At 42.1% G+C, this 14180-nt stretch overlaps 2 protein-coding genes across 3 annotated transcripts; one reads left to right on the top strand and one right to left on the bottom strand.

Annotated features, from left to right (window-relative positions):
- The first annotated feature begins 1530 nt into the window (after positions 1 to 1530).
- On the top strand, positions 1531 to 5087 carry LOC134095850 (zinc finger and BTB domain-containing protein 24-like). The gene is made up of 3 exons (XM_062549561.1): positions 1531 to 1637; positions 2383 to 2619; positions 2836 to 5087. The coding sequence occupies exons 1-3, from the start codon at positions 1586 to 1588 to the stop codon at positions 3858 to 3860; spliced, it is 1314 nt and encodes a 437-aa protein (XP_062405545.1). The 5' UTR covers positions 1531 to 1585; the 3' UTR covers positions 3861 to 5087.
- A 42-nt stretch (positions 5088 to 5129) lies between these two features.
- On the bottom strand, positions 5130 to 10748 carry wdr76 (WD repeat domain 76). Of its 2 annotated transcripts, none has more exons than XM_062549551.1 (15): positions 10558 to 10748; positions 10215 to 10355; positions 10060 to 10110; positions 9829 to 9909; positions 9625 to 9674; positions 8595 to 8703; positions 8377 to 8472; positions 8209 to 8252; positions 7896 to 8049; positions 7115 to 7273; positions 6830 to 6945; positions 6395 to 6493; positions 6016 to 6168; positions 5818 to 5871; positions 5130 to 5501 (listed from the first exon to the last, which is right to left on the bottom strand). In XM_062549551.1, exons 1-15 carry the CDS (start codon positions 10627 to 10629, stop codon positions 5249 to 5251), a joined length of 1632 nt encoding a protein of 543 aa, XP_062405535.1. In that variant the 5' UTR covers positions 10630 to 10748; the 3' UTR covers positions 5130 to 5248. The 2 variants fall into 2 exon arrangements, with proteins under 2 accessions (XP_062405535.1, XP_062405534.1); XM_062549550.1 differs by having other exon boundaries at positions 8377 to 8475; positions 10558 to 10747.
- Positions 10749 to 14180: the final 3432 nt, after the last annotated feature.

Here is a 14180-nt window from a genome sequence, read left to right as displayed (position 1 = left end):
ATGCAAGTCTAAAGACACGAAAACCATATTAACATCATATTAACTGCCCCTCATAGCTGAGGAAATCTTGCACAACCAATGTAATGTATAAGCCGCGGCTAATAGTTGGGAAATGACGGCAGTGCTAGAGAGGAGGTACTCTGAGTCAGATCGGGGAAAGAGACACCGAGGAAGGGGAAGACACAAGTGCCGAGTGCAGCTAAAGCCTGCCTTGCTTACACTGACAGACTTGACAAGATTTGGGAAAGATTCTTGAAAGATTGTTGTTTTCTAATGCCCCTCATTCAAGCTTTACTCAAAGACTATACAATCTTTAAAGAATCTGTCCCAAATCTTGTCAAAGTCTGTCAGTGTAAGGTAGGCTTAACAAGCAACGGTCACCAACACAGAGTTAGTGCAATACTCTCACAGTGTGTCAATGTACTCACAGGTCACATGACCAAGTGGCTTGAGTCCCCACTGCACACAGATACAATCCAATATTTTCTAAACATAAAGGCCTCAAGGTCTTTTAGTGTCTTTAACAGGGATGTGGGTGCAAATAAAGCACAGAGAATATACATTTACATAAAAATTTGCCTAAGTGTTACATATGCCAACTATATTACAAGGGATCACATGGTCCCCAGAGCAACTTGGGGTTAAGTGCCTTGCTCAAGGGCACAACGGCGGACGCCAGGAATTGAACCCTCGACTTTTCAGGCTGCACGCGAGCCCAGATCCTTCACTACTACATTACTACAACCCATATCATACAATACAACAACCTTCAGGAACCCATCATCTTTAATCAAAGTCTCCATTCCACGACTCACCACCCAGGGCCAAACCACACACACACCCGTCTCCTTCTGCCATCCTTGTGACAGTGCATGGTTTCTTATAAAATGGAAAGATTTATAAGTAGAATCATCATCTCTGTCTCATCTTACAGTATCCAACATCTAAGCATATAGACCTTGGTCAGTGAATTAACTGCAGTAACATACAGGCAGCACACATTCAGCAGCAGAACAAACAATAGCAACAACCAATGGCTACACCCATAGACAGTGGCTACACCACCCTATAGTGTGGGCAACCAAGCAAATAATGCTCAAGCCACCAATAAGTGTTGTTGCTTGCTGCACTGCCACCATTCGGCCAGTGAGGATATTACAGACTCCTGGAAGCTTGATACTAGATAACATTAAATGGTAATCACATAGATTTTTTATCTTGGAGTACATACAAGAGTTAATATCTGAATAGCATGTGGGTGACTTGACTAAGTTCTGCACCACAGGCCCTGAGATATCTCAAAGAGGAAATGTCAGTCATATCCATTGGCTGTGATATTGAGGTGCCTGGAGAGCCTGTAGACTACAGCTTACTCCTCCAAAATAGTAAGAAGGGAAAAACAGGGCTACAATACTCAGAATATACTTAAAGCACTAATACTTCTGTAGTTACATTCAGTGTTTTGAGGAGCATCACACATTTCACTTTCAAATACATTTCGTGACACTCCTTGCCTCAAGGTGGCGACAGAACCGAAAACCAGTCAGCATTCACAACAGTGATTTTCCGAGAGGAAGACCTTCGTATGCAGCGCGAAACCGGACAAACTTTAGATATTAAAATCAGAGCTGAAATGGGTAAGTACTGAGTGATTAAAACTATAAATTGCAGTACTTCATCTTGTTATTGGTTTACACATGCGTTTATTCCATATTTGTCTGCAACGAAACGTGGCTCTATGTAGCCTAATAAGCAAGATGGCCCCAGTCTTGGCCGTGGCCAGGCATTTTAGCTAGCAACACATCCCGAACATTTTCCTCATTCCTTTGTGAAATGCTCGGTTACAGTTGACGAAACATTCCCAATCAGACAGCTACAGTGTAACAATTGAAAGGGGGTTGTAATGCATACACCCCTCTCCAAAACAGTAACTTGATGGCTCAACGTTTTGAAGTATTTATGTAAAGACAAAAAAGTTAACTGAAACTGAAACTCGCTCGCTAACTAGCCAGCTAGCCACCAATCCTCCCAAGTTGACTAACGCTATCGCTAGCTGTCTTCACTGTTTTTTTTTTTTTACACAGTCCTATTTCTCTTTATATGTAGAGCTATATATTAGGCCTAGGCCTACAAGAAAACAACGCCGCTAAAAAGCCCAGGTTATGTGTTAATTGGAGACAAAACGGAAACGCTGCGGACAATATGGGATATGCAGACGGCCTGTGTCCTAGTTGTTTCTAATGTAATTAACAGGCCAGGAAGTCTGACAAAAAAGTGGTGTTTGATGTACTCTCTCTTGTTAATGTTCACATATGTATGTGTTACAGTAACATCGTTAAAAAGTAACGTTTTCTTTCTGTCGACTGTGTTTTTCCCCTGCAGAATTGGAGGTGATGGTAGACCACAGTGAGGTGTATCCTGCACAGGATACGGAGTTTAAGATCGTCGAGGTGTTTTCGATGGACAATTTACAATCAGGTGCTTCAAATACCGTGGCCGAGGTCGTCATTGAGGAGGAATCAGACAGTGACGCCCTTGTAGTTGATCATGACTTTGGGTTTGGAGCTCCACATGCAGAATACCACGTTGATGCAGAGTTCCAGTCAGCTGAACCACCAGGTGAGCGAATATACAGTAATCATACAGTCAGAGGGAAAAAACACTGACAGACAAAACTGATTGATGTTCATTTGAGTCATTTGTTATGTGTTCAGATCAACCATAAAAGTCTTAACCAAAACAGAAAATATTGAGTATATAAATGTAAAAGCAAATTACATTCATATATTATTTGTCTGTTGTCATGAAGAATTGTTTCCCTTTTGTCTTCTCCAGTTAAAAAGAGACGAAGGCGGCAGACACAGCAGAAGTTGTTCTGCCCCATCTGTGGAAAGATGTGCATGTCCATCTCAGGGCTGAAAGTGCACCAGAAGATGCACACGAGGGATTCATCACTTGACTGCAACATCTGTAACATGACCTTCCCATCCCAGATAGCTCAGAGCGCCCACATGGCCATCCATAACCCGGAGAAGACCCACCAGTGCCCCTGCTGTCCCTTGCGCTTTGCCTCGGACAGGGCACTGCAGGGCCACTTCAGAGTCCACCACAAGGGCTCTGACATGATGCTGGCTCGGAAGAAGCAGGTGAAGCAGGTGAAGCAGGTTAAGCAACAGAAATCTCAGCCGCCGCCGCCGCGGAGGGCACAGCGCACTCCGTCGCCACCTAGTGGGCATTTTAGTCCGTTGCCACCCATGGAGCATTTCAGTGAGTCGCCACCCAGAAGTGTCAAACGGCAGAGCAAAAAGAAGCACAAGAAGCAGCCGCCAGGACCGCTTCAGCTGCCTGAGATGCCTGAGCCACAGATTGCCAGTCAACAGCAGACGGAGAGCCGCAAAGGCAAGCAGGCGCCAGCGTCCAGGAACAGGGAGAAAATCAAGTTGGCAAAACTGAACCGTAAGGCCTTTTTGCAAGCTAGTCCCGTACAGCAGGCCTCTTACCTGCAGCAGGTAATCGAGGAGAGCAGCAAAAAGCCTGTTCCTGCGCACAAGGCCGGTCCCGACCGGACCGGGGCGTACCGCTGCAACATCTGCAAGAAGATTTTCCGAGAGCTCCACTTCCTGGAGAAGCACATTGTCATCCACATGACGTCGCGGCTGCACAAGTGCAGCATGTGCAGCGAGTCGTTTGACTCGGCGCGGGCACTGAACGCCCACGAGAGCGAAGTGCATGACCAAGGGCAGTACATCTGCCACATCTGTGGCAAGAACTTGCACAAGCTGGGCTCTCTGATCAACCACCAACTTCTTCATGAGAAGAAGGGCGCCAATACAAAGGTGAGGTCGAAGAAATCCCGTTAAAGTCACAGGAGCCACTGACTTCAAGGAGGAGGACTTTTTATTAGAAGATATGTGAACATTGAGACATTTGAATGGGGGGACTGGATGGATCGTTTCTCAGAGAATCTCTTGCTCTATGCTTTTCAGACCACTGTTGTTCTGCACAAACACATGGTTTCCATGTCCCCTCCCAATTAAACCAAATTATCAGGTTAAACATTATGGGGTTATCCCTCCCAGCATGTAAATCTTAGCAAGATGGTAGTTTAGTTAGGCTAGACTTCATATATGAATTCAGAGGGCATTACACGACTGCTAGTTAGTCATTCTAAAATCCACAGCACTCTGATCATGTTTACAGCCCTTTCATCTTCCAGATACAAGGACTTTCTTTATGTTGGCTGGTGTTTACATGAGATCAGAAACCGAAAGCTTTGGACTCAACAAAATGAGTACACTTCAAAAGTCAGACAATAACAAGGCTTCCAAACTGTCATTAAACTAGCATATTTCAACCTTATGCTGAGCCTGCAGAATATTTTCCTCAGTAGGCAATTGTGCTTTTCTTTTCCTAGTTCAGGGATCAATTAGTGAATAGACACTAATGAAATTATGGTATTTATTCACATTTACCTGAATTCTGTTAAGCCCCTGTATGTATTTTGTAGCTTATCCATATTTTCTTTGTTTTTCCAAAAATTAAAAAAAGAAACAAAAAAAACCAATGTGATCCAGATCCTGATTGATTGCAGGCTCTGTCCATGGTGAAGGAAACAACCATCCTAGTCCTTTACCGTGTCTGACCGACTAGTTTCAGAAGGGCAAGCTGTCCTGTCGTGCCAGGAACGGCAGTAAGAAGAGGCCCATCACTCGGAAGACACTACTGTCTGATTACGACCATTAAACTGAAATCTTTCACAAGTCAAGACTTTACAGATAGCTTAACTAAACTATCTTCCCTTGAGTATTATGTCTACTGATATGTAATTGGATGTTTGTTCACAATGTTCAACATGCTTATCCTTGTTTATTTAGTTATTTTGAGATCTGATTGACTACAAATGATAAAGGAAAAAAATAAGGCAGCCACATTTAAGCTAATATTCTCATATCCTGTATTAGGAATGCATCAAACAGTTGTGTTGCGCATTCCTGTAACAGTATTAAATGTTTTGTCTTTGATGTAGTGTGCATTTTTTTCCCCATGTTATTTTCCATAAATCCATATAAAACTAACATCATTGTTAATAGGTTTTTGTTTATTTTTTAATAAAATACAACATACAAGAATGGTAAACAAGTGTTTGTTGTTTTGTAAAACAACTGATTTTATGAAACTGATGCAAACAGAGCAAAGGAAGTGGTGTGGATGTGACAGGAAGTGATGAGATGGTTGTCGGGGCGGAGGCCTAGGTGAAGACGTGGAGCCTGCCACTGGCGTTGCCCCCGAGCAGCGCTCCGTTGCTGGGGTGAAAGGCTGTGATTGAGCAGACTGTCGTCAGGTAGTCTGGGCTCTCGAACACGTGTGCCAGCTGTCCGCTCTCGTGGAACACCTTGACCCTGCGCGGCCGCTCCAGGCTGCCGACCACAAAGCAGTCCTCCTGCCTCGGGTCCCACACTGCCTGCAGCTTGGACAGCCAGCGACCCGTGTGTGTGCTGTGCCTGTCGCCAACACAAATACAAACATTATACAAAGTAACACCAGTGTATGTTGATTATAGGACATGCACACACTTGTAGCCCATACATGTGGATGGGAAACTAAATGGCAAAAACCAAAAGAAACTCCAAGGTACTCTCAATTGAAAAAGTTAAGGGTGTTTTTCCCCATATAACTGAGCTTACGTCATTGCATTATTGTTATATTCAGAATGCATTGATTTATTTTTGTCAGAAATCCAAAGCAGAGAGCACGAGAGTATCTGTGCATAGTGTCTAGCAGAGACTTGAGTGTCCCCGGCTGCCTAAACTCACTCACCTAATGGTGGTCATCAGAGGAGCTGAGGAGACCAGCTGTGACGTGTCAAACACCCTGGGAGTCAACAGGAAGAAATCAGTGACATAGAAATAACAGCAGAGTCTAAAGGGGATGGCAATTTAATTGCAACAACAACAAAAACACTGAAAATAAGAGGGAAAAGCCTTCATTGACAAAGCAAATCACACACACACTCACCTGAGTTTGTCGTCCATGCAGGTAGTGAGTACTCGGTTTCCCGTGTCTGGGGAGAAGTAGGCGTAGGACACACTGCGGGAATGGCCGTTCAGAGTGGACACGGGCTTGCTGGACTTCTTGTTCAGGTTCCGCACATCATAGATGTGAGCCCCACTGTAAACACACAACAATACATTATAACCAAATCACTACAATATCACACCAGCTACTATTGGTTCATATCCTACTGGAATCTGTTCCATGTTCTTTAAATATAGGAGTGAGTCTCCATGACGTAATTAACACAAACTTGTCCACCCAAGAAAGGGAAGAATCATATTCATGTGTATTAAGGTTAAGTACAAATAATAGGCACTGGAATGAATTCAGTTAAGGTCACCTGCTGTCAGTCACCACAAAATACTGCTTCTGCATGGGGTGGACATGGACACTGCGCAAAGTCTTTGGGTCCAGAGTGTGCAGAGATTCATGGGATATCCTGTGAATAGACATATAAAATGAGTCTTAAGGGCCATTCACACCAAGAACAGCAATAGATAACTAGAACCAGTCATAAAAGCATCCACAGTGACCAATGGTAAGCAAAGTCTCTACTTGTGTTTATGAATATGATGGCTAAAATGGTATGGGTTCTGATAGGCTGTTTGCTTTTTATAAATCTCAAAATCGCCCTGAAAGTTATCCCCAACAATATCATTCTTCATGTCATTATCGTTATAGTTTATTAACGAGAACGATATTCTTTGTATGAGCAGCCCTACCAATGTGGGAGAGAAGACCAATTTGGAGTGTTAACACCAAAGTGAACTCATACCCTGGGGTCCGTGTGTCGACAATAGCAACATCTCCTCCTGCGTCTCCAATGAGCAGAGTAGTAAAGTCATGTGACAGGAAGTCAAAGCCCTTCAGCCCTTCATCAGAGCGGTAGACCTAAAACCAAAGGAAATAAGAAAAGTGGGTCATCTAAACAATAAACACCTTTTCTAACATCAATTCATAGCATGAAATTTCAAGATCAAATAAAATGTATTTTGTAAGAAGATAATAATTATTGTCAATTGCATGCCACTCAATTTCAACCCATGTTAGCAGTTCAAACCTCTTCAAACACAGCTCGTTCGATGTCTCCTGCCCGTGCTGCGCCATCATAACTAGTAGTGATCAGGGTCGAAGGTCGTGACCTGGAGAAGGTCATACAGGTGATCGGCCTAGTGTGAGGTTCGAACAGCAGAACTCCATTGTCTCCCCAACCGGCATCCTTGAAGGACAAAGTCAGATAAATGAAAATAAACACAACTATTAACAAAGTCAGATTTAAACTGAGAGCACAGATTTGACATTTTAGGCTCTATATTTTAGATTTTTTGTTATTATCCAACGGCCAAAGTCCATTCAATGAGTGTTGAATCAGAGGATATTAGTACAAAGGAATTTATGTCTGTCTGTCTGTCTGTCTGTCTGTGTGTGTGTGTGTGTGTGTGTGTGTGTGTGTGTGTGTGTGTGTGTGTGTGTGTGTGTGTGTGTGTGTGTGTGTGTGTGTGTGTGTGTGTGTGTGTGTGTGTGTGTGTGTGTGTGTGTGTGTATGTGTGTGTGTGTGTGTATGTGTGTGTGTGTGTGTATGTGTGTGTGTGTGTGTGTGTGTGTGTGTTGTTGTTACAAATTCATGACATGTGCTATATGCTGGGTCAGATTCAGGGGAGTTGCTATTTGTACATTTCGACATTCAGAGTCTGAGTTTTGTGTAGATTTCAGGATAGCTTGCATACTGTATGTCTGTACGTGTATTTCAGGACAGATATCATGTGTGTATACATATCTGTGTCTCTGTATTTGCGGGTGGCCTGTAAGCGTTGCTCTCGCTGCATGTGTGTGCCCCTCACCAGGTTCCAGACGCCCACTCGGCCCCACTTGTCCCCGGCGGCCATGAGCAGACTGCTGGCACACGGGTGGAACGCGGCGGAGAAGATGCGATCCTTTACCACCTTCACCACGCGGTCCTCATTTATACGCATCCTCTGCAGGCTTTCCTTGTACCTATCGCACACACACACATACAAACAAACAAAAACGAATGAGATGACTGCCTGGTACCGTCTAATGATGTTGCCATTATCCCCATGTGTTTACTGGGACCACAGTTATGAAAATATTTTGTTCCGAAAGACTTGTTTTTAGTTCTATATGTAAACCTACATCTTCAGGTCCACGGTCTTCTTCCTTTCACACTTCACAGGCTCCTAAGAAAACAGGATTGAATCAGGAATGACATCTACTCAAAACAATAAGCAGTAATTAACAGACCCAAGCACAACACCGAAACTAAACGATGAACTGAAACTGTAATAGATCGTCACATCACACCTCAGTCCACAGATGGAGAAGAGTCTCTGGCAGTGGGCTATCCTCCTCCAAATTCACTGGACACATTGGGACAGGCCCCTTCAGACTACGCACCACCTGCTGAAATAATCATGAGCATATCAACGTGTGGGCATGCATTTATATGTCTTTATGATACATATTCATGCGAGTGTGGTTATATCTCACACCCAGAGGTAGTCAGCAGTCATTCAACTCACCTCCTCTTTAAGTTCAGCTGGGAGATTCGCCACGTCTGTGGACTCTACATCTTTGTGCTGTAGACGCAATGATTTCCTTGCAGGAAGGACCTCTTTCACAACCTTTTCCCTGCAAAGGACAAATATGACCATGATGATTGTATATTTTTTCTCTCTAATACTTTTTGGACATTCAGCAAAGCTATATCTTAACCTTGAACAGTTTAATTAAAAGCTGATGTCTAGTTTGCCCACGTTCAAACCATGACTAACACATATCAGAGACAGTTGAAAAGGTTCTGAAGGATCTTTGTACATATTCCAATGCTCAGAGTTTACACTCCGTCACATGTCACATGCAGTCACAGTCTTCACCAACAAAATCTGATCATGGCAATTAGTACGGTTTACATTATACAGCTCTTTCATTCACTTTTTCAACAGACACTTTCGTTCTCAGTGAAATTATACTACAGCAAGACAAGTATTGTATAAATCATAATATTTATGATTTATGATTTATAGTTATCATATAACTTGTTATGCATTTGACTGAAAATCTGACCCGATCTGACAAAATGAGTCACACATTAGTCACATAAGTTTGAGATACAGGCCAATTACTTAAAAAAAAAACTTTCTTTTTTAGCGTTATATGAAAAAGGAGGAATAGTTTCAATTAGGACAAGAATGTAGTTACAAAATGTATTATTCAAGTGGGCAGATCCTACCTGTACCTGCCTGTAACCTGTAACTTGAAATGTGATTTCTATCAGTTGGAAAAAGATGGCAGGAGGCTATGATTCAAAATGCTGTATCTTGACAACAATTCAAGATACGACTTTCACCAGGCTATCATTTTTAAAGCTCATTGTGTCCTCTGTCCATTGATACCATTATGCTCAATTTTGAATTTTGGGTCGTTGTGACTCAGTTTGCCAAATCAGGTCATACATATTGGAAATACACCCTGGGCACTGACAGACTTGAGTCACTGGTCACATACATTATAGTCATACCAGTATGCACACTCTTTTGGGGGAGATCTTACCTCTTTAGGCCCAACTGAGTAGGCTTCTTTGGCTTCAGCATCTCGGCTACCTGTGCAGGAGAGCGAGTCAGTTCATGTAGCCCATGACAAACTGCCTGTCTTGTTTACATACCGGGATATGACATAGGTCAGAGAGTTATAGGAAAATGTGTATTTAATGCATGAATGGGGAGACTGCTGTATGATTGAAAGCTGCAGGCCTACCTGTGGTAAGTTCAGGGATGTGAGGAAGGCCTGGTTCTGTCGAATGTTCTCAAGCCGTTCCAACTCGTACTCGGATAGGCCCTGGAAACAATTCAAGATCAACACAGTGCAGGGCCATTGGAAAAGACGGCAAACCAGAAAGACGCATTCTCTGCAACTGCAAATAACTTGCATAACACACTTATGTCTAGGATTACATCACTTAGTTATGTGTATGATAATGTCACTTACGATCTGTTCATTTTCTTTAGGATCACTGTCGGAAGCTTTACGCTCATCTTTCTGTAATGCAGAATGAAATGTTTTCACAGAGAAGAGATACAGGCACACGGATCTGTTAAGGCTTTACACAACACTACTTCAAGTTACACACACTGTCAACCTACAATTCGTTTGGTGCCGCGCGGATTCGTAGTAATGTCGTTGTATCTCAGACGTTTTGGGGTCAGTGAGTTTCGAGCTGACCGTCGTACAATTTCGGATGTTCCATTAGGTTGTGCTCGGTCAGGATCCTGAGGAGTCACCTCCTACAGCGAGAGATTTTAGGAGTTGAATGGTAGGTAGTTTATTAGCATCTGTGTATTAAAGTGACGAATTCAAATGCCACACAAATAAGGTAAAACATTGCTGTTGACTTTATAAACTAATGAATAGTCCAGCCTAACTAATGGTAGGCTGGTGCCTAACAGTAGGCTGCATGTTACTCAGAGAATTAGATCACAACCATACCTCCGTTAAGTGCATTTTCACAAAATAGTCTGATTTATCCTCGGAAGAATGTCTTAAGATGTCGTTGTTCATAGTTGAATGACGTTATAACGTTGTCCTGGAGTTCAGAGTAGTCAAACTTTCTTCAAGTCGTGGAACTACAAAGTAAGTAACAACAAGATCCTGTGTATTTCCTTTAATGCCTCGTGCAAAATCCCGCCTCAGAGTTGTTTGGTAATGGGCTCCTCCCACTGGGTTGCACAACACGTGAAAAGACCGCTGATTGGTTGAATAATCGGTGACAAAAATGTTGCCATTGTTTTTTCCCTTTTCTGAAAAAAAAAAAGGATAGATAGCTCTAGTGTGAAATATAAAAGTCAAAAATTTGAGATAAAAAGTCAAAATGTTGAGATGTAAAAGTGACAATTTTGAGATAAAAAGTCAAAATTTTGAGATAAAACCACCAATGGTTAAGGCACCTACAGACCCTTGAACATGGAGTGCCATGGTTACGTTGAAGATTATTTCAAACGAATGTACACATTATGAAATTATGGCAGTATTAGCTCAGGAGCATGGTGTGGAGTCCGCCAGCACAGCACCAAACCATGCTCCTGCGCTAATATTGCCATAATTTAATTGACTGCTCTTGTTAGTATGAACGCTAAGCAGGAAGTATTTATTACTACACTCCCAAGTAGATTCTGATTAAGGCCAGTAAATGGCGCTCTAACATAACAAATGACTGGTAAATACCGTGCACAGAACCACCGGCTCAGCGCACGCTCCGTGCATGCAATACATTCAATAATCTTCAACGGAACAATGCCATTCCATGTTCAAGGGTCTGTAGATGCCTTATCCAGAGCCATATATATTCTTTATATGGCTCTGGCCTTATCTATTGGTGGGTTTTATCTCAAAATTTTGACTTTTTATCTCAACATTTTCACTTTTCTATCTCAAAATTTGACTTTTTATCTAAAAATGTTGACATACTGTAGCATAAACTTTTTTTTTTTATTTCCCTGGCGGAAATGGGCTTCCATATAGCCTAGATCTGAATTGAAACAGTGAAACTTTTCAGCAACCTAATTGGCCTTAATTGTCTACATCTTGTTATGTAGGTTATTGTGTTAATAATCATGTTATTAGGCTAGATTATGTGGACTTTTACCAAATGATGAATGGAGAATCTTAAGGTAACTTAAACTTATTTAACAGACAGGTGAGATCCCGTCAATCCATTTCCTCATGCCTTACCCGCCTACATTCTACACCCCTGCCCATATCTGATGTAAAGTGGCCGACTTTGTGTTCCTTTAATATGTTTTGTCGGCTTATTGACCTAGTGCCGCACAGTGCATTTTTCATAACTAGCCTATCTGAAACAAGACAAGAACAGGAATATACACTGACCTTTAGATAGTCTAGTCCCAACAGGTGATATAAACACAAAGAACACTGCATATAGCTGCATATATTTGATTTTATTTAGTCTAAGCAAATAGTAAAATGGCGACAGTACCTTGATTGTCCCTTTGATTGCTTATATGAGGTCTCAAGCCTTTTTAAAAACAGCAAATAGAAGATCTGTGGTTTGCTTTATCTGCATCTTCCAGAAGCGGTTTCCTGCTTGTGAGAATAAGTGACTTGAATGTTTGACCACTTCCTGTTTGATATCTGGATGTGTAATGGTTAATTGTGTGTGAGGGAGGGGGAGTGTTTCAATGAGGCCTTGAATAAAACATCTTCAAAGATCTGTGATGGGTTATATGACTGCTTTAGAAATCACACTTTTTCTTCGATCTGACTTTAATCAAAATGTAAATTCCTTCAGAAGCTAAGATTCAACAATGGCCACTGGAAAATGGGGTTTATTTAAAATGGGCATATTTAACCTGTTCACCACAATTGCGGTGTGGAGGACTGCTTGTCTTTTCCGCTAACTGAAAAGACACCGATACATGCCTCAGCCCTGCTTGTGGTGAAGACAAAGGCCAGACACCCCGGAACCAGCAACAGCGTCCTCGATCAAGACAAGATGGCAATCTGCAACGTTGTTCCCATGATGGCACTGATCAAAGTCTTCTGCCTTTTTTTATTAGGTAAGTGGTCTCGGAGATGAAGAAGTTGCTTTATGTTGAAAAAGTAAATTAAAAGTCAGAGATGTTTATTTTATATGTTGTAGTCAAATGACCTTACAGACAAGCCCTTGCTGACAGTGGTCTTTCCGACAACATGGCGTACATTTTTTCAAGAGATAACAAAGAGCATTTTTATTAAATGGTGTGATATTTTGATGAACAGATATCTTTTGTCTTCATTAGGTCAAATCTAAGTAAATCTTTGCACTTAAAATGTTGCAATGAGCATTATTTACAGTTATATGTATTTTTTTCTGAATGTGAATCCCTTCCACACTTATACACATGTGTTTCTGTCCTGTGATTGATCAGATTCACCTCCTGATGTTCTCTGGTTCTCTACAGTTGCAGGAATGGACACTAAGGTCCACCAATCACCTTCCACTCTTAACCTAACAGAGGGAGATCGTGCACAGATACAGTGCTGTTCGGATCTCACGGATTTCAAAATTACTTGGTGGCGAAATGGGCAGAAACTTTATGGTAGCACTAGCCAGCCAGTCAAAGAAACCTGTCCTCACCTGGTCATTGAAAGTGTCCAGACAAAGGATTCTGGTTTGTATGTCTGTATTGTGATCGTTGACATACCTAAACTGCGCCGAGAGAATGGAGCTGGAACACAACTGACTGTCACTGCGTTGAAAAGGGAAGATAAACATGGGGAATCCTCTGACAAAGATGGTGAGAGATTAAGAAACCATGCATTCAGTTTCTTTCAATTTTCTTGGATTGTCCATGGGTACAAAAAATGGTGGATGATGTTGTAACGGGAACAGCAGGAATATATTTATATGGACTCTATGGACAGCCTTGTTTTTATTGTGATGATTAGTGATCTTCAAGTCACCTAAAGCCTTGACAGACATATTTGTTACTCAACAGATGGAGGACGCAGGATCAATGATGCTGCTGCTGAGAGTGGGGCAGTCGTATCAGAAATTGTCCAAGAGGATGTAATTGTTTTTGTTCTGCGGTGTCTGCCTTTTGTCACCCTGCTGATGGCAACATGTTACCTGAGCAGAGATGGGAAGAAAATGAAGTATAAAGGTATAGTCCATAACATCTAAATCTTTTGATTTTATCAAATGGTCTGACATAGAAAGAGGTGGAGTCAGTGTAAGGGCTGCTTCCAATAAAATCATAACTAACAGTATGAGTTAACATTTCACTCTTTGGATTATCTTTATGAAACATGACAATTGTTGTGATTATCATTATAAGTATAACATTTCTCTGTGAGTCAGTTCTCTGTGATGTTCTCTGCGTGTGTATCAGTTCAACAGGTAAAACGCACTCCCACTCGTGTCCAGGAGGGGGCAGCAGAGGAAGGAGATGAAGGAGAAGACAACATGATGGAGAGGATGGAGAGAGGAGGCGGGGGCGTAGACGAAGAGGAGGCAGGGGCTCAAAAGGAAGAGGTGACAAGAGCTGAAAAAGAGAAAGAGGAGGCAGGAGGTGAAAAGGAGGAAGAGGAGGGAGAGGCTGAAAAGGAGGAAG

The sequence above is a fragment of the Sardina pilchardus genome, chromosome 11 (genome assembly GCF_963854185.1).
Source record: "Sardina pilchardus chromosome 11, fSarPil1.1, whole genome shotgun sequence".
In the NCBI taxonomy this organism is placed as follows: domain Eukaryota; kingdom Metazoa; phylum Chordata; class Actinopteri; order Clupeiformes; family Clupeidae; genus Sardina; species Sardina pilchardus.
Note: the sequence above shows the minus strand (reverse complement) of the source record. Positions and strands in the feature narration are given on the sequence as shown.

What these genes read in the sequence shown, in the direction of transcription:
- wdr76 (XM_062549550.1), bottom strand. Translation starts at nt 10,629, where the DNA reads ATGAACAACGACATCTTAAGACATTCTTCCGAGGATAAATCAGACTAT. An exon ending in AAGACCGTGGACCTGAAGAT is followed by an intron (nt 8,050 to 8,208) that starts GTAGGTTTACAT and finishes TGTGTGCGATAG; the next exon opens with GTACAAGGAAAGCCTGCAGA. An exon ending in AACGAGCTGTGTTTGAAGAG is followed by an intron (nt 6,946 to 7,114) that starts GTTTGAACTGCT and finishes CTTTGGTTTTAG; the next exon opens with GTCTACCGCTCTGATGAAGG.
- LOC134095850 (XM_062549561.1), top strand. Translation starts at nt 1,586, where the DNA reads ATGCAGCGCGAAACCGGACAAACTTTAGATATTAAAATCAGAGCTGAA. An exon ending in TAAAATCAGAGCTGAAATGG is followed by an intron (nt 1,638 to 2,382) that starts GTAAGTACTGAG and finishes TTTCCCCTGCAG; the next exon opens with AATTGGAGGTGATGGTAGAC. An exon ending in CCAGTCAGCTGAACCACCAG is followed by an intron (nt 2,620 to 2,835) that starts GTGAGCGAATAT and finishes TGTCTTCTCCAG; the next exon opens with TTAAAAAGAGACGAAGGCGG.